The following is a 20,184-nucleotide window of genomic DNA, read 5'->3' on the forward strand; positions in this document are numbered from 1 at the left end:
GTAAAATGACAGAAAAAGTTCTGGTTGCTCACTGACCAGACTGTCCTGGAGAAGAGCAAGTTTTTGTTAATTCACAAAAAAAATGTCCAGTTTTACTTACTTTACCATGGATACAGGCTTTTGTACTTTAGATAGTGGAAAAAAAGCAGTAACTTTTCTGTCATTTCATTAATTATTTATTACTTTGATGCAGTATGAAAGACTGTGGGAGAGGTCTTCACCCTTAGGACAAGCTGCAAAATTTATGAAAATACATTTAAAAGTCCGAAACGTGTGAAAGATGTCCAGCGGGCCGGTGTTATGACCCTGAGTATGACACCCCTGGTTTAAACAGTGTTGTGAAGACCTGAAACATTTCCCCGCCAGCACAGAGAAGAATAAATAACATACACAAAACAAAAAGAAAAAAGTCAGTACTGACTAAATTGGTCTTTCAAATTTTCTTTAGGGATTTTATTTTGAAATACCAATCAGTGTTAGAAAACCTGGATAAAGACATTATAAATAGGGCTGGGTATCGTCACTGATTTCTAGAATCGATTCAATTCCGATTCACAAGGTCCCAAATCGATTCGATCCACGATTCGATTTAATTCGATTCGATTCGATTTAAATCTGGGAAATTTTGACAGTCAGAAGTATAATTCAGATCAGAACATTTACATATTTTTGTATCTATAAAAAGGAAGCTGACACTCGCAAGACTTTATCCAAGGTGTGAGCATCACAGCAGATGCCTTTGTGTCAAAGTAGCTGAAGATGAAACACAGAAAAACATGAAGGTTTTCCTGGCCTGGGATTTTATAAAAATATTCTGCAGTACATCAAAAACGAAAGAAAACCATTAATTAATGAACATTACCTCTGACGTTACAGCGGTTTTATTAGACACACGGCTAAGCATTTTGCATTTTGAATAATATTAAAAAGTTTAAATTTGTTCAGTATTGAACAGCAGAAATGAGGTTTTCTTTTCGGAAGAATGTAAAAGGGAAAAAAACAGCGGCCGACAGCGCTGTAAGCAACAGTAGACTTGTGTAACAAGCAAGCGAATAATGAAGAAAGCGAAACTGTTTGAGAGAGGGGGGGAGGGAGAGAGGGAGAGAGAGAGAGCTGCGCATCGCAATGGAAGCAAAACAGTAAAAGAGTGAATTCATGACGATGTTTCTGTGAAGCTTAGTTTGGATCTTCTTTTGCTGCTGGTTCGGTCAATATTGTTTGGAGAGAGATCAAACTAACAGCTTTAGAATCAGCGCATAAAGGGCGTGAACACAAAGCGCGGACCCGGATCAGCGAGACTGTGAGAAAGGCGACATCTAACTGATTCTGATCCGCGGGTCGCGCTGTGTGTTTAAGTCTATGTGCAGAATCCCTGTACCTGCTCTCATTTACTGTTTGGTGGTTCTTGAAATTTTGTGAGATGTCACCAGAGATTCTGGCATTTCGGACAAAATAAATTTATATTAAAAAATCGATTCAGGATTTTAATGAATCGATTTTACGTTATCCAAGCCAGAATCGATTTTAATCGATGAATCGATTATAAAAACCCAGCCCTAATTATAAACCAGAGCTCACAGAAACCGCCCTGCTGTGGGTTTCAATCTGTTTTTTTCTAATAGTGCTACATGTCTTTACTAAAAATAATTCCCACAATATAGAGGCACTATTATTTTTCACTTCAACGCATCTACAGCTCCAAATCTATGTAAAAAGCCATTTACAAATTTGCAGATATGTAGGGGAGTGGAGACTTTTGGTGTCATCATTCCTCTCAAACGCCGCGCTTGTGGTTAAAGAAAAGGAAAAACACGAAGCCGTGACTGCACGGCAGAAGCTAGAGGTGGGACCGTGCACGTGAAACCGCACTAGTCTGAAGCCTGAAGGCACTTAAGAGGAATGAACTATGCACAAATGACGAGGTGAAATGTCTGATTCTCACCACACTGTGCAACTGCAGCAGGACTCATTTGTGACCTTATTTGGGCTAATAGTACACTTCCACAGTGGAACACGTTAGATTCAGTGTTGATGTGCAAATGACCGGCAGATCGTCTCTACCACGACTGATAATTGGTTAACATTTGACCGCATTTCCTCTGTTGAAAACCTCGAGCACAGCTGAACAAGAGATTCTTCTTATCTGCATGAAGGTTACAGCCTTTAAAAGTCTGGTTAGAGAGCGAACACTGAGGGAGAGAACTGTTTGTTCTCAATGCTTTTAAAAAACTGCCTCAAGAAGCTCTTGCTCACGTGTTCTGAATGATCTGATAAAATGCTACCCTTCTTTCAGTCCTACAAATGGAAAGAGTTTCATATCGCCTCAAACGGGAGTTTTGAAAACATTTTTTCACTTTACATGATCTTGCGAAAGAGAAAAAACAAAACAAACAAAAAACACCAAATAGCTATTTACAATTAGTACAAGCGTTAACCCTCCAGACCCCCGACAGCCGAATCTCACTGTAACACTGCTGTCAGCTCAGTTCTGTTCACCATCAGCTTTGCTCAGAAAACCAAAAGGCTTCAACTGAAACCTGAAAGATTTATTTTTCTCTCCAATTAAAACATCCAGTCGCTAAACCCAGGAATAAACCAGATGCAGGTCTGTCGTCGTGTCATGTGTTTCGCTCTGTTCTCCACCCGGCTTCAAATCTTGCTGAAAGGTCTGAGACGCAGAGCTTTGAGCCTGAACAGGGTCTTTTATTCTGAATACTAAATCACCATGCTGAGTGACTGATAAGCGCAGAGTTGCTCCTGGGACTCTTCTAAAATGTGCTTTTGCACATCTGGTGAAATCAAACACACAGTTGTGAGTAAGCCACTGGCTCCGGTGGCTGTGTCACACAGCTGGAACACAAAGCAGCTGTGCCATGTGTAGAAGTTAACTCTGTAAAAAACGCTGTTCCAGCATGTGGTCTACCTCATGTTGTTGGGACTTTCAGTACCAGCTGAAGATTTAGTAGTTTAAATAACCCGCTAACAGCTTTGTCTTGATTATCAGCAGAAACTATTTTAAATACCATTTACTTTGTCAACAGTCCACAATCATTCTTGTCTATCTTCTTTCGGGGTCTGGAAGGTTAACATACAAACCCTGTATTAATATTACTATGATTAATATAGTGAAGAAATCTACACATGTATGACAGCTAAACTCGACAGCAACTTCAATATATACAAGATTAACAGCGAGCAGAGAAGGACACTTAAAATCAAGAAAACGCAGCACTGATCGTGTACAGTGTTTCACAGCATTTGACTGGCACTCTTCAAAGCATCTTACTAAGACTATCTACAAACATCAACATGGAAGTCTGTCATGACACAAGCTGGACAATCCCAGCCGACAAATTCAATATGTAAGACCGCCGATATGCTACTACGAGCCAATTTTCACTTGTTTCTTTCATCTGCAAAGGTGTAAATGCTTACAACTTTATGCAAAGGGGTTTGTGTTACATCATCTCTTTTAATCCCACCCCAAAAAACAAAAAAACCCCAAAACATGTTAGTCATTTACAAATACTTAAAAAAGTAAACCTTTATATATAGGCATTTTAAAATATATTCCATCAAAAATAGTCTGACAAATTTTAACAGTAGAAAAGAAATGTTATAGAAATGACAAAAGGTTTGAAACTGAATGCTGCCAGCAGACAGAGCTGTCATGATAGACTGACTGTTCTACTGGACACAACAAACACGTGACTCCTGCTCGCCGCCTGCTTTAGAGTTTAAAACCATGCAATCACTGTAACTGAAGAACGCCAGAATTTAGCAAAAGAACTCGGTTGAAGATAATAAAGTTAAATGAATCTCAGTCCCTATGCGCATACTATTTTTTTTTTTTTTTACACATTATTGTCATATGAAATCCCACCACATTTGGCAAGCTTGTGTAATTGGATTTCAGGCATGCTGAGAGCTCGGTGCACGAACTGCGGCAGCTCCGTGGTCGGACAGTGTGGAGGGCAGACCCGTGTGTCACAGCTTTCACTCAGCACAACAGCCCCCGTCGTCTTTTTCAGATCACAAACGATGACTTGTGTCGGAAATCCCCCTGCAGACAACACGCAGGAAACAACTCATCGTTATTACATTATCACACGGCGCCAGAGCGCCATTCTTTCCACGCTTCTCCTCTCAGTGTGTTTGCTTGTCTATTTGGCACAAATCTTAATGTCCAGGCTTTCTGCAAGTTCGCTTAACAGTTGAGATTTTTTGGACCTTTCTAGTGCTGCATAATAGAAAAACAACATTCTGCCAGCTGAGGGGAATTTAAGTGAGACAGGTGTCGGAAAACAAACTCTTTTAGTCGACTACGACATCAGCACTGCCTGCCGTGAAATGATGGCTCTCATTGTTCCCAGCAGACTCCCGTGTTCAGTGTTGCTGAGCCGATACCTCACACAGAATCTGAATTTAACTTTTCAAAGGTTCTTCAAAAAGTAATATGATGAGGGGCAGAGAGGCCCTGTTTTCTCTGTTACAGGCAGCAACACGATGCTAAGTATTTGGGTAGCTGTTGCTTTCAGACCTGTGCAGACCTGGAGACTAAATACAGCAGCGTAATCACCGCTGTCAGCATGCAGCACACTGTAGTTACAGTTACAGGCGAGTCCTTCAAATGAAAGCTTTGAGAAAGCAACCAAGTAGTAATACTTTCATTTCTTTTCTCCAATCTTTGAATTTAATTGAATTCTGTTTTCATAATGAATTAGTGACAGAAACAAAGTTTGTCTTTGGACACTTTTTTACTCACTTTCTGTCCGGTCTTTGTACCTGATCACTTTTATTGATACATGAATCATTCAATCATAAATATTAGCACCTAACTGGAGCAGTATAGCAGACTGCATTTTCACTTTATTTGCAATTGACGTTTAGCAACAAAATGCCTAAAAGTACAAATGGCCACACAGCCAGACTATCTACTAACCTCATCCTCCGTCCTGACGTAGTCCACTCCATCTCCTTTAGCTGGAACTTTGTAACTAAAACACACAAAGCACATCCGGTTTTTGGCCGACATGTGGAAGTGGTGCTGGTTACAGTTACATTAGTAGTCTGGAATCTTACTTGTTCCCCGTCTGCTGTTGGCTGGAGAAGTAGCCTTGTTTGTAAGCACAGCAGATGCCCACCGTTATACATAAGAGCACAACGACCACCACCAGCACTCCCAGGATGATCCCCACTATGTCAATATCATCTGTGGAGTTCAAATGTGAGTAAAAACTTAAACACTGACGTTTGGATTCCTTTCAACAAATCTAGTACTATCTGCATTCAATAAACACAACAGATTTATTTCCAAAGGAAACATGCATACTTACACACTTCCATCTTCTGGGGTGCACACTGAGTGTGCCCTGCATCATTCTTCGCTCGACAATAGTACTCGCCTGCGTCTTCTTTCCTGACTGAAATGAACTTCTGTGTGAGACAAAAGACAAACCTCTGCTTAATGCAAACTCCCTAAGTGAAGCTCATAGTCTTTTTTTATGCAGACGTTTTATTCTAATTAATATAATAGATAAATATAGGTGAGTGGAACTACGCACAGGCAGCTGTTACAGAGGGAAACAACTGTAGTGACCGTTACTGTGAGCAGAGGGGACAGACAGGTAGAGATTTGCATTGTGCAAATACAGAGACAGTGCCATGAGCATGTGAAGAGATGCAAGATAGGAAAATTAAACAGACTGCTGTCTGCTGCGCACTTTGGATTCAGCGAAGGACGGAGTTAAAGCTACATCTTACACACATATATATATAATATTCACCCTGGTCATACAAGTGAAACTTTACATTTAAAAATGACTGGGCGTCTTTTGGATCATCAGTGTGTGGTAACTGCACGGACATTCATGCCCCTCAAGTTATTCTAAACATTACACATTAAAATGATCAAATAAATGTAAACACACTGATATCAGTGATTTCAAAGTGAAGCGTAAAGTAAAATAAAAGCATCTGTTGAGTTTGTGCCCACCTCTCACACACACTTATAACGCTAAGAATAATTCTCAGACAAATTGTCATCTTCAAACAGTTACCGTCACCCATTTTCCAAGTGTTAAAAAAGCCTGAACGTCAAAGTACAGGTGTTAACATTGCAGGTGGATTAGGTGTCTAAATACATCGAGAGTGCAGGAAATGATCACGATGACGTGATCCAAACATTAAAAATCAAACTTGGACTGAATTTAAATACAACTGTTTAAGAGATTAAGGTATTTTAACCTGTAAATATTAGTAGAGCATTACAAAGAGTTTCAGTTCCAGCTTTTTAAAGAGAATAAAGCTGACACTCCCCTTCTGAACTATTTCACCAGTTCCAATCTCTGCATCAGTTGGCTGCCATTCCTCTCCCATGTGGAAATAGCAAAGGAGTGATTACTGTGTTTACAGGGAGCACTCTAAAAATAACGAGATAAGAACAGTAGAAAAAAACATTCCTTAAACCTCCTTAGTTTACAGCACTGTCGTCCAGTACGTTCACTTAAAGACAAACGGTGAGCGTGTGTCACATCTTCGCTGTGCTGTAAAGCAAGAGAGAATAGAGGAATGTGCAAACGAGGACAGCAGATTCCCCTCATGGCTCAAGCCCTCTCACGCCATCAACTGTCTCCCCAAAATATCTGCCTCCACCCCTGGGCGTCAGGCCACCGTCCCTGCTGCCCCGCCCTTGGCGCTCATATCTGCCCTTGTCCGAGCACACGCACACACGAGTACTAACCAGAGTTCCTGTTTCTGTACTGAGCGTGTATGAGGAGTTGAAGAACTTGACACTGGTCTTTGGGTCATCGGGGATCTCCTCCATGTTCTTGAACCACTGGTACCGAGACTTTGGGAAGCCCTCCTCCTCCACACAGCTCAGCTCAGCCGACTTCCCCAAAGGCACCGATTTCGGGACGCTGCACTTTGGCACAACTGGCTTCACTGTGGGGAAACAGAACATACGATGACTGTCGCTGTAGCGAGTGTTTGCACAGATGGGCTTTTCTGCTCTGTAAACAACGGGGAGAAATAAACCAACACAATCGACACGACGCTGCTGGCTTTATGACTCTGAAGGTTAATGTCACCCTGACCCTGATGTTTGACTGGACTGCCAGGATTGACAGGGAGTGGACGGGAACGTGATTTTCGCTCCATGCCAGAAAACGCCACCAAAACACGCGGCGCTTGCTTTCTTTAGCACTGCAATTCCGAGCAGATGCAGTTTCAGAGGTTTCCTTTTATAACCTAGAACACGCCTTTGCAGCTGGGCAGGTCTGGTCACAACGCATCCTCACATGTATGCCAAAGGGTTGGTGCAACCTACAACACGGTTTCATCTTACAGCATCCGACGTGCGAATCGTTGAGCGAGGTCTGTCCTTTTGAGGGCGCAATAATGACTTGCTTTCTGTGTTTAGAAGCATTTTCTGGCAGTTATCAGTAAGAGAGAGAGTGATCAGTGGCGCAGGCAGGTTAAAGTACCTCTTACAACCAGGTCAATCAGAATCTCATCAAAGGCCTTTTGGTCTTCTGCAGCAGTGACCTCACATCGATACTTGGCTGTGTCTGATCTCGTGGCGTTGGTTATCAGTAACGTGGCAGGTTCTCTGATCACTGCTCTGTTCTCAAGGTCACCTGCCAGAATAAAAACACAGCAAAGGTGAATATTTAAAAATATGTAACATATAGAAACTATTTACAGACTACTTCATGTATTACCATAGATCTTCTTGTCAAAGTAGACATAGCTTGGCCCCCCGCTTGTTATCTTCTTCCATTCAATTCTGGGATTGATTGTGGAAATAGACTCAATCACACATGATAGCTCAACTTCTGTAAGCAGAAACGGGAAGTGATACGAGGACATTAATTCAAGATCAATGACTGGTTTGTATTTTTTTTGAGGGTCGTCAGTCTCGAGCTCTTACTGTCAAACTCATTTGTCCACGGTGAGGCATTATTTGTCTTCAGCACGACTGCCAACACGCTCAGGTAGCCTGCAAAGCAAGATGAAGAAGGCAACATAACTCTCCAGACTGTCATGATACAATACCAGCTGATGCTGGGCTTGTTTTTAACACTCATCTTAAATTTCACTGACACAATAAAAGGGAACTTAAATGTCAATTCCTACAAAACTGTGATGATCTAAACATAGAGGCACTATTTGCCCTCGTTCTGTTAATATCTTCCCTTTTTAGCTGTATTGGTTAAACCACTGTGTGTGGGTGTGTGTGTGCTGTTTCTATGCACAGTGCGGGGAGGCATGTGCCCTTTTCAGGGAAACCTCACCAAACCAGTAGGTCAACAGCTTGCTGAGCCCTACTCTCTCCCTCTATCCTTGCTTCTACCTTCCCCTTCCTCTCTCTCTGAGCCCGATGCTGCCAGTGTTGGACTAAAAGTGCAAACAATGGGCCATGGATGAATCATCTCGACAGCCTTTGGTCAGCAAATTAATTCACACAAAGTCATTTCCATGTCAAAGTTAACTTACCAGCCTGCTCATCAACACTTGCAGGGAGATAAAATGATGGCCTGGCTCATGGATGCAGAGTCACCAATAATCTATTTTTACTAAATTTGTTTATTGAACAAACACTATCGAGATGCTGCAATCATATCTAGTACTCTGGCTCACAGTAAACAGGCTACATAGAGTCCAGACATACAGTTGTGGTTATATACTCTCATAGGCATGAATATCCTGGTAATTTGGGCTTTTAATGATTTCTTTGAATTGTTCTGTTTTCTTCCAGGATGGAATGATTATACAGCTTTAATGGCTTTAAAAAATAAGATTTGGTTGCACAGGTTTGAATTTATTTTGGATTTTCTCAAATATACAGAATGGCCAAAGTATACTTAAACAGAGGCTCAAATATAGGCCTACATCCCTACTAATATTTTGTTAAATGTCCCTCAGTATGTTGTAGCTTTTTTCTGGCCTAATTCTAGCTGGATATTTGGTCACTCTTCTTCGGCAGAATTGGTAGCACTCATTTAAATTGGTTGGTTTTCTGGTACGGACCTGGCTTTTAAGTGTAGTCCAGGCATTCTGGGAACTTAATGGTATCCATTCCAAAAGCAGTTTTGGGATTACTGTACAGCTGGAAGTCCCAGCTGTCACCAAGTTTCACCGGCACAAAACAGTTCCAAGGTATGATGCACAGTGTTGCTAGGTTTGAAATCCTCATCTTTATGGAGGATGTGGCTCAGCTCATAGAGTGGGTCATCTACTAGTCGGACGGGCGGTGGATTGATCGTTATATAAAAGTGCTTGGGTATAGATCAAAGTACTGTAAAAATGTGTGTGTGATTGGCTAAGTAGTAGTAGAAAGTGTGTGCAAACGTACATTGAAAGGTGCAACGTTACAACTTTATTAGACCACTTTTCACAAAAAACAAATATTTTACAAATCTGTTAAAAACTTGTGGAAAACTAAAAATGACTGCACTAACATGTTTTTCTACACAAATTTGAGCCGTCACGCACGACTTCTGTTATCTTGAAATCAAGATAACAATATTTAGACTTACTGCTTGTCTATTACAGCACGGCGAGGAAGCCAAATGCAGCTCCTGCTATTCTTTAAAACCTTTCCCCAGTCTCTCCACCCAATCCCCTGTTTAAAGTATTTTTAAACCCACACCTAAAAGTTGCAGAAAATATTTACAGTTGGTGCAGTCAGTTACTAATTAGTGGTGGAAAGGGTGTTGGGCCTCTCAATCAAAGAAACCTGCTCAAACAGGGATAACGTGACCTCCACCAGCTGTCATCTGGATGCACAGCAGTGTGTAGGGTCACCTGCTAAAGCAGACAGGATAAGCTGATTAGCCCACAGTCTTCCCGGAGATCATAACAAGACGACAGCTTGTTTTTAGCTGCTGACTGTTATAAAACCTTGTCAAAGAAACGGTTGCACCCATGTGTGACAATAAGCTTAATTCTAGGAGTCACGTTTTGTGCACCAGGCTCACACTGAGACTAAATATGGCTATTTTAGCATCGAGTACCGTTATAGGCTACTAATTTTGCATAGCCAGGCTACGCTCATCATATGAAATTTTACACAAAAACCAGGATGATAACAGACGGTTCTTTAATTAGAAAACACTGTTTCAAATACTCCTTCACTCACATATTTGAACTGCTAAGAAGGTCAACAGCAAGACTTTAAATTCAGCTTCAGGGCGCTGCTTTACAACTTACCCTGAACTCTTGGTGGCAAAGGAAGGGAAAAATAAAGCAGAAAAGATGTCAAATGCATGCAGACTCACATTCAAAGCTATTTGAAGGAAAATGTTCAGCAGTACAACGGCGCTCTGGACTGTAATAAATATTAAATAAATACAGAGACATATTTGATTTTTTTGCTTGTGTTACACAGCAACACAGAAGGCAAAGTTTGGTCCCAAGTGGGACAGAGTTGTCTTCACAACACCAAATGAAAAAAAGTTTCCTACAGCTCCAGAAAGTATGACTGAGAACTTCAACAAAGAGCAGCACAAGAGCAGAATTAGAGTATGCACTTTTTCACAGAAATGTGGTAATCCAGTGAAAGCATGTCGCCTCTTTAACTTGTACTCCACCGCGCTGCGCGCATAAAAAGGCTGTGCGCAGAGCAGAAATGCTTCCCAGCCTCCACAGTTACTGAGAGCTCCTCGTACCTGAGCTCGGCTCTTGTTATTTCATTTGATGAAGAATCACTGAAGGGTAATCTTTGCTTTACATGTGCAGTGCAACGATGACTGAATCCAGAGCTTCTTCATTCATGCATGCACTATATTTACTGACAAAAGTTTGTACACGTGATGGAATGCCACTGCTTAATTCTGGTTTTAAATTTCAACGGCACTGCAAACTGCATAACCTAATACTGAATCCAAGCTTGCGAGAATGGCAAGAGTCGATGGTGTGTTGTAATAAAACCAGAAGTTCTTTGTGAATGATTAAAATTAAGTTATTTAGTTCTACGACTTTCCATTAAACACAGCATTCAGTTTCATCTACAGTTAGAGAGAGGCAATGAAGTCCCCTCCATTCCCTGACCACCTCCTTATTTCAGACAGTATTAGTGCAGATTAGGTTCCTAAGTGAGCTTGACGTAGAGATAAAAAGCTTGAGAGGTCTTCTGTGGAAACAGCTGTCCAAGAATGCATATTAAACCCCCACTCAAACAGGCTGGCCTCTAATATAACGTAGGGTAGAGACCCTCCAATAATACAGATAGACCCCCTATGAGCAACCAAACTGCTTCCTATCAGCAAGAACGTCACATGTTTTGACCCCAGAATAAAATAAAAGCCGAACAGTCCAACAACTGCTTTCTATCCTTTCAGCAAAGACTGCATCTTTCCCGGCTCTGTAACAGCGAGCCACAGCTGGACTGGCTAGCAAAGTATCAGGAACTGCTGACTGGATGTTATGAGAGCGGTGTTTCCCATCTCTGCTCCAGCCTGTCTGACACATCCTTCCCTGATCATGCCAAACTCATCCTGTCTGTCTTCTGCCATCCCTGAATAGCCTCTCAGGTCTTCTTCTGCTCTCCTGCATCAATAAAGCCAGTGATAATTAGTTAGTTAGAGGTTCAGGTCTTCATCATGAAAATGGGACGCAACTCTTACTCTATGTGTTATAGCTAAGCAGTGCGTGACCGGGTCCGGGCGTAAGCTGGGTGTAATGTCAATTCTTAGCTTTTAAACCATGCAGGTGCTCAGTGACCTACATATGGAATTATTTTCTTTTTTGCTTCTTGGTTGGACACAGCTGTGAGAGATCAGGGAATCTGCAAATCTGCATCAAAGTTTTTTTCTTTTAATCTTCCTTGCTGCCTCCATGATGGGTGCAGGGTTTTCTCTATAATCTTGGTGTAAAGCCCTCATAAACCCCACCCCAGGTTTTACATCACTGAATAATACAATAGGCACAGAGGAGTTGGTTATTCCTTGATAAAAAAAAAAAACCCCTCCATTCTTTCAGTGGTTTCCCCTGGGACGCCGCGCTTGTTTCCTGTACCGCTGCTCTGTAAATCCGGCGAGATGAGGCCGGTATCATAAATAGAAAGATTCAATTAGGCAACCGGTGATATTCCCCGTGGAACATCTCTACCTCGTGCCCTTGGAGAATATTCCCACACCCTTTGGAAGCTCAAACATCAAAGTACGCACACCCAGTTTTGCATACTATCAACAGTTGCTGTTTGGAAAGTCTTCACCTGCTTGAGTTGCACTGATCCTCTCAGCCAACTCTGACTGTCTACAAGCAAATGGGACACCCAAGAAGCTTTTAATATTATATGTTATATGGAATCTTTAATAGAAAAGAAGGACCCTCCTCCTCCTTTCACAGCCTGTCACCAACCACTGACTTCTCCAAGACTGTATGATAAGCATTACTAACATTACTATAGTGTCACACATTTTCTGTTCTGCTTTAAAGACACCAAAGACTAGCTTTACAGCCTTTCCACACAGACGCAGGATGAGCACGTGCATTCAAACACGTGTAGAAGCACAGAATGGTTAAAAGAACATACATCAAATGTCGCATAGCTACTGTTACATGAACAACATGACCTACATACCGCTAATAGGTGTTCAGCATCTTGATTCCAATTTAAACATAGGTAAACAAGCTAACCAATGAAGTAAACAACAACATCACTACTGAAGAGTACGAGTGTGCGGTGGTGGAGAAATGAAGCATGTAAGTGACACGAGAACCAAACTCCTGTTCCCACAGTGTCCCCTCACAGCGACGCTGCCTTTTAATTTGCAGGCCTTTTGACGTTTTAACCAAATCTTGGTTAAAAATCACTGTTTACATGTTCGGCAAAGACATGTTTGCCTTTTTTCCCCTTTTTTGTCATGAAACTTTTTTTCTTGAATTGGATCAGCACAAATAAACTTTTTAAAAATAATTTCTAAAATTACAGAAATTACTTTATCATAATAAAGTCACGCACCAAGTGATGCTCCTTATGGCTCGGTCACGCTAGATTAAAAAGATGACCGCAACCTCCTGTTGACTAAGAAAAACTGATCGTTGTCTGGTTTTGATTTTTATTCATATTTGGTGGCTGATTTCAAGTAGTTGAAATGATTAACTCAACCACTGGGCGACCACCTTTGATTGCAGGGTGACTGCACAGGTCGCCTGGTGGGAGGTATCAAGCCTCCTAACGATCACGCTTGAAGATTGGTGAAATTTTGCAAACAGCTGCAGTCTCCTAATTTTTAAAAGAAGACAGACTGCCAGTACATTGCAATCAATCTGAGTCAGGCTATGCTGATGAGCTTAAGTTGTCTGCAATGCATCTCTTTGCAGTAAAGGACTTATATTCCAATATAAAAGCAAGGCCGTCCTGCAACTAGTCAATTTTTTTTCTCTCAGTCAGAGCTTCACATCTTTGAGGCTTCACATCTTTGAGGCTCTGGCTGAAGACTGAACTTTAGTAGTTAAGATAAATTTCTGTATAATGTGAATTTGTGTGTGAGCATAAAGAGCAACAGACTTGTAACATGAAGAATTTTGCAGATTTCCTATTTCTAGACAGGCTGTACATGTTTGCCAACTTGTTTTATTTCTGTTTTATGACACATTAACGTTGCTTTAACTGACTGAGCATGACAGACCTCCTCCCTTGGCAACAAGTTATTGCACATGGTCTAGTTTTGCCTAATGTGACTGTAGCATTAGAGAGCCAAATAAAGACATGCCCTTCACAATCAACACCGTGCAAAGACAGTTCTGATTCTGGCTTTACTGAAGCATCGCTTTAAGGAGTTTCTGTTGGAATTTCTTTGCAGAAAGCGCCCAGTAACCCAGTTTATATTCTCATACAAACTGGGTTACTGGTTTTGGCACATGACCGGCACATTTGTGGTCAGTGTGCATAAAAGTTCAACGTAAGCTCCGAGCAGGATCAGGTCAAACCAGGGAAGAGTGACATTTTTAAAGTGTTGAAAGGAATAAAACATAAAACCACACCATGACATTTAGAGGACTGGGTTATACCGATGTCACCATAAGGGACAACTTACTACTAAAAGTAAAACAAACACAATACATACTATAGTCTGTAGTCACAGATTTGTGTTATTTTGCACCTTTACATTGTTATTTGTTATACAACTTCTATATAGTACCCAGTAGTTCTATGAGAGTTATAAAACTGTAAACAGTAATATTTCTCAGTCCATAGCTCTTTAAGCTATGGACTGAGACACTGGTGCCCTGACAGGAAGTAAGCACCAAGCTGAACAGTGTATTGCTGAATCTCTCTCATGTTGTGCATACTCTGTCCTGAGGAGATGCTAATTTCCATTTGATAAAAGTCTATGATTTCAGCTGGGACACAAAGCCTGACAAATTAATTCATAAGAGCATCGCATATTACCATAAGCTTCTTTCTCAGAGACGATTACAGCTCGATCCTAGACAAAGCATGCTCTGGTGCTCCAGTTCCCATAGCAATATTGCTGATATTTCCATAGTAACTGGATTCTGTTTCTTTCTTAGTCGCCGTCTCCCTCCCACCACCGACTGATGACCAGTGCTTGACAGGATCCCACCTGTTTTGGTAGCTGTGGGTGAAAGTGACTAAACAGATCTCAGAAACTTTCTTACAAGGGAAAGGTTTTAGGGCTGCTGGCACGAACCATGACCCCAGGTTGTATTGTCACAGCTGTGGCCATCCAACGGGGCTGGTGTGCCACATAAACCTTATCCCCAGCCACCAGTGTCTATGTGTGCTGGGAGCTCTGAAAAAATATGTGGACATTATAGAGGAATAACTCCTAAAATGTTGCATCGCTGTGTAATCTCATTGTTCGATCATTTGGGAAAACCAGTTTCTATCGACTGGAGAGAACCTATTTCTTTCAACAATCTTTCACTGACTGATGTCTGTTCCTCTGAGCAGGACATACAACAATGTGATACGACACGCGGCCTGTTTTTCTCCTGCCGAGCTTGTAATTTACATCAATATTCACTTAATCTACTGTATTACTGTCAGAGTTGTCTATGTGTGCTATACAGTCCTGTGTAAAACTAAGTACACCCAATAATTCAATAGCTTGTTGAACACCTTTGGGAGCAATAATTTGAAGTAATCATTTTCATTATGATGACGTGTCCATGGTGTACCCTGCCTCTCGCACTAGCACAGCTGGGATAGGCTGCAGTCCCCCCCACGACCCTGAAAAGCATAAGGGAAAGAGAATGGATGGATGGATGGATTTTCAGTATGACTTTATCAGCCTCTCAGTGGGAATTTTGGTCCGCCATTCTTCAGTTGTTTGAGGTTTGTCACCATTTGTTTATGTTTATATCTCATGGTCTCAGAATTTCAGTCAGGTTCCGGTTCGGACTGTGATTCGACCACTGCAACATGTTGATTCTTCTGATTTACAGCAATTCTGCTGTAGATTAGCTGGTTTGGTTCGGACCATTGTTCTGTTGCGTGACCTAATTTCAGCCAGGCTTTAGCTGTTGGACAGATGGCCTCATGTTTCACTCTAGAATACTTTGCTATACAGACGAGTTCATGGTGACTGGGAGGCACCCATGTCCCATCATCAGCCTCTCCCTCCTGTGTGTTGAGGATCTCGTGAGAATTAATGGATTTACGAATACAAAAAAATACCATCGGATTTTGATCTATAATACCATGTGGAAGTGTCTGATTGAAAATGATCCTAAACACACCACCAGTAAAATCATACATGGACAGAAGAACACACAGTGGAACGTGATCAGTCATGGACTGGCCTCCCCAGAGCTCAGACCACTCTGTGGATCCACTCTGTGACAGACTGGATCACTAACTTTACGTTATGTAATGTTGTTTGTAGAGCTGGGCGATAGAACGATAACGATATGTATCGCGATATAACTTTTACTCGATAGAGAAATTAAGCTATCGCGATAGACCTCGCCGCTCTTGTCCTCTTAAAAAAAAAAAAAAAAAAAAAAAGGTCAGCCAATCCAAATTAAGTAGCGCAGAGCCGAACCAATCACGGCCACAGCGTCACGTCGCGTGACTTGTTACGTACAGCACAAGTGCCAAGCCGCACGTGTGTTTGTTTGGGAAGCAGCCAGCGGGTAATGGAGCCAGCGCGTAATGGAGGAAATGAGTGTGCCGACTAGAAAAATCAACCGAGCGTGACCGAAGAGAAAACAGATGATGGTTCCAACGCCGGAGAGATTGTCGAACGGAAGAGCCATAGAAGTTCCGTAGTGTGAAGGTATTTCGGCTATTTCAAGTCTGACAAAAAACAGAGTAGCGTGCACTGTAAATTGTGCCGAAAGCAAGTCTGGAAATACAATAAACTGGTGCATGCGTCACACTGCGCCACGTTATTGTTTCGGTGAAATGAATTTCTACAATACTGTTACTGTTAATTCTACTCTCTGCAGTGTTTAAATGCTTACATATACACACAGTTACTGTCCGTCCACACATACGACTCGGTTCTGCTTCTATGCCCCAGCTTTGTTTACTTTTTCCCACCGAGGCTTCTAGACTTCTGATTGGCCAACATTTCTGCACGGTTAGGAATCTAGCGCCACCTGCTGCTTTGGCATGTTCATAGCAGCGTTTTCCTTCATTTCTCCCTTTATGTGTGGACGGGATTATTTTTTAAAACGAAAACGGAAAATCTCCGTTTTCAAAAATACCCATGTACGTGTGGACGTAGCCTCAGTCTCTGACTGGAAGCGCTAATTCGTCATTCGGCTTTTGTCAGACTAAAGTAACTGTTAAAACTGTTTGAAAAGCTAAGCTATACAACAAGGAGAGATTGAGAATTTCCTTTTAGTTCTCAGTTTATTTGATATTGACAAAAGTTAGTCAGTTTTGTCTGTTCTTCTGTAAAACAAACCAAGATTTATTTTTAGAATTAATATTTTGTTTCTAAGTGGAATTGACAATTTAGTCTGTTTCGTTTGTTTTATTTTGAAACTTAAACGCTTTAGCGGCTGCCTTTTGTGTAGTTTGCAATATTTGCCTTTATTTATCTGAAAAAGTCTCATGTTCCTTAAGTACATCTACCCTGTTGAACTTATTATGGGAAATAAATATTTAAATAAAAACAAGCTGCTGATTATTTCACATTTTACTTGTGAGCAACGGCACATTTAAATCTTACAAATATAGTTATTTGGCTTATATCGTGATAGATATCGTTATCGCCTGAAATGAAAAAAAACATATCGTGATATGAAAAAATCTCATATCGCCCAGCTCTAGTTGTTTGGGTGATTTGATGTGCTTCTGGTAGGGTTCTGTGAAAAAAACACAAGCCAATTTAACAGATTGCTAGCAGGTAAGCTAAGATGCGCCACAGCATAGTGGTTTACACAACCGCCCAATAACAGGAGCTCCTTAGTTTGATCCCAGAAAGAGACACAAATGTGACAGGAAGGAAAAATCTGACAAATCAAATATGTTTTCATCCCAAGAGAGCTGCTCAAAGTAGTTTTAATTTCACATTTAAATGTGAAAGCTACAGCCAACAACTAACTTAGCTCTGTTAAACAATAAAATAGAATCTGCTCAGTAAATAACACTGAATACAATATTGCATTCATATGAACTCATCATTCTTCTTCATTATTTGTGCTAAGCTAGAATGTATTTTCACGTTTATCATATAGACATCCAAACAGTAAGAAACTAAGTTCCTTTACAGGACAGCACATAAATAGGCTGAACTGTTCCTTTAAGGTAAGGACTTTCCAGTATTTTGAATCAGCCCAGTTACAGTGGCTTGTACTGTGGCCAAGTGGCACTGAGCCTGCAGAATCATAATGTTCAGAGATGAAAGTGTCCAGGCCAAGAGTGTGTACAGAATGCTAAGCGGTCTGGACACAATCAGTTTTAATAAGCACAGGAGCAAACAGATGAAAGCAAAGAGCAGGAAGCGGAGGTGAGGGAGATGCATGCTTATCCATCTACGTTTGTGGGTATAGATTAAAAAAAAAAAAAAAAAAAAAGTTAACTTAAAAGGGTCATCCTTATTTCCTAAAACGATGCGTTTAAATCAAATAAAGCCAGGAATCCTGACGGTTACACTAAGTCACCCTCTAGCCTGCTCATCCTGGACTAAGAGCAATGTTTCAGACAAGCTTTTTATTTCCACCAACTATTCGACCCCTGGTGAATAAACTCATTCTGTCTGACTAAAAGTTCAAAGAGATTATATCTTTTCCAGGTGCACACAAACATGGTTTACTTTTCCCTACAAGGACTTGTATACTAATTTGTTCCGCATTTACATACGAGGCTGCTGCGAGCCATGGTCTACAAGTCCGACTAGGTCTCGTGTTGGTGAGCCCTCTGATCTAGGAGGGTCAAAGACTCGGCCTGAGCCAATGAGAGGACGGAGGGGGTGAGGAACGGGGAGGAACCGATGGTGTCACTGAATGCCTGGGAACCTGTCACTTTGTGTCAGTGTTAATGTCTACATCTGGCCTGCTCTCACTTTAACCTCAAGCTAAGTATGACTGGCTCACAGGACTGGGCCAGAGTGGAGGAAAAGCAACTTTTTCTCCTCCACCTTACAGTGCCTTTCACTTGCCACTATGGCAGTCACTGCAATGAATGCGCCGCATTAAGGGATTCAAGAACAGTTTAGGAAACATGGACACATTTAAGACGACTCACATTATCCTCACATTACCACCCTTTAAGTCTCTTTCAACTTTTAATAGCTTTTAGAAGACTCGGGTCTCACCTTTCAGTCTCTCATAAGAGAATCCCACCTGGCAAAATTAGTATTTAAAACTTCCAAGCAATGCTTACATTTGAGTGAAGGGTAAAAAAAACATCTTTTTTCCAGTCTTATAAAATCATCCTTGTAAAATCAGCATTTTACATTCTCTTTTCATCATGTCTAAGTCCCTAAGAGCAGAGGCATGTAGTGACTTTTACACAAAAGCAAGCAGAGACCCCTCCCAGACCCCTTCCTCTATTTAAGACACGTTAGATCAGATTAAAACACACCGTTTTGTGCTGCCTGTTTTTTATTCTCTTAAATATGCTGACAGTCTCCTGCACCTTGCTGAACTGTACATGGATGTCTTTCTGTTTTTGCACTTCTTCTTTGTTTAAGAACTGTAAAATATTAATACTTAGTCCTTTTTCATCACATGTTACACGGTACGTACATTTATGTGGGACTATACCACCAAAATATGAGATGTGCACTCCAGATTTTAGAGCTCTTTGTGAGCTCAACAGTTTTCGATTGAACTTGCGAATGCCGAATCTAAAACTTTCAACTTTTAAAAAAACACCTAGGTGTAATAGGACGTCTCAGAAATGGTCTTCTTAGACAGTTATGTTCCAGCAGAACTGCGAAAGACGTCAAATCAGTGCAAAATGGTTCGCTGGATTAGAAAGAAGCCTCGTACATCATGTCCTCTAAACAATCTGATAACACGCCTTTTCACTTTTCAAGGCTACTGAGAAGTCTACCAAATTGTCTTCTCAGCAACTTTTTGCTGGACCCATCTACATTGGATCAAATCTCATGGATTAAGCACGGCCCAATTTTCAGTGACTATTTTTGGACTAAATAAAGGCCACGACTGACTGACCACATTAAGCCGAGAAAACAACATCCATGGACGTCTGGTGCTTTGGGGAACTTAACTTTATCCATTTCCTATGCAGCCCTTTTGTTCCCATTAAAAACAGGATTTTTAGCCAGTGTGTCTATGATTTAACCTTCCTGATAAATTGCAGGAAAATATAAGCTGACACAAAGGTACTGACAACAGCACTGTACTTATTTCTCTCCTTTAAAGATATAAATCAGTCGTATAGAAAATGTCAAGATATATAACAGACTCATGATTCTGTAGAATAACCTGTCTAATGACTCATAATATTGTGTTTTTGTGTGTGTGTGTGTGTGTGTGTGTGTGTGTGTGTGTGTGTGTGTGTGTGTGTGTGTGTGTGTGTGTGTGTGCATCGAACCGAACCGTGAATTTTGTGTAGCGTTGCACCTCATATATACGGTACGCATATGTATCGAACAATACAAAATGTTTTATTTATTTGATCAACTTTTCTTCTGACGATGCTGTCTGTGTTGAGCGCTCAGTGGATCTGCGTTCGACTACTCCGCCTAGGCTGCACTGTAGGGCTGCTCGATTATGGCAAAAATG

At 41.2% G+C, this 20,184-nt stretch overlaps 1 protein-coding gene across 1 annotated transcript in view; it reads right to left on the bottom strand.

The window, feature by feature from the left end:
• Positions 1-915: 915 nt before the first annotated feature.
• jam3b (junctional adhesion molecule 3b) overlaps positions 916-20,184 on the bottom strand; it is a gene marked incomplete at its 5' end in the record, with an annotated part of 55,855 nt that continues 36,586 nt past the window's right edge. The window contains 8 exons of the mRNA XM_080867661.1: positions 916-4,063; positions 4,943-4,997; positions 5,083-5,212; positions 5,337-5,436; positions 6,743-6,945; positions 7,488-7,640; positions 7,725-7,838; positions 7,934-8,002. Of these exons, the coding sequence (XP_080723787.1) occupies positions 4,028-4,063; positions 4,943-4,997; positions 5,083-5,212; positions 5,337-5,436; positions 6,743-6,945; positions 7,488-7,640; positions 7,725-7,838; positions 7,934-8,002 (860 nt within the window). The 3' untranslated portion in view covers positions 916-4,027. The remainder of the gene's footprint in view (positions 4,064-4,942; positions 4,998-5,082; positions 5,213-5,336; positions 5,437-6,742; positions 6,946-7,487; positions 7,641-7,724; positions 7,839-7,933; positions 8,003-20,184) is intronic.

The sequence above is a fragment of the Rhamphochromis sp. 'chilingali' genome, assembly GCF_963969265.1.
Source record: "Rhamphochromis sp. 'chilingali' genome assembly, chromosome: 19".
Lineage (NCBI taxonomy): Eukaryota > Metazoa > Chordata > Actinopteri > Cichliformes > Cichlidae > Rhamphochromis > Rhamphochromis sp. 'chilingali'.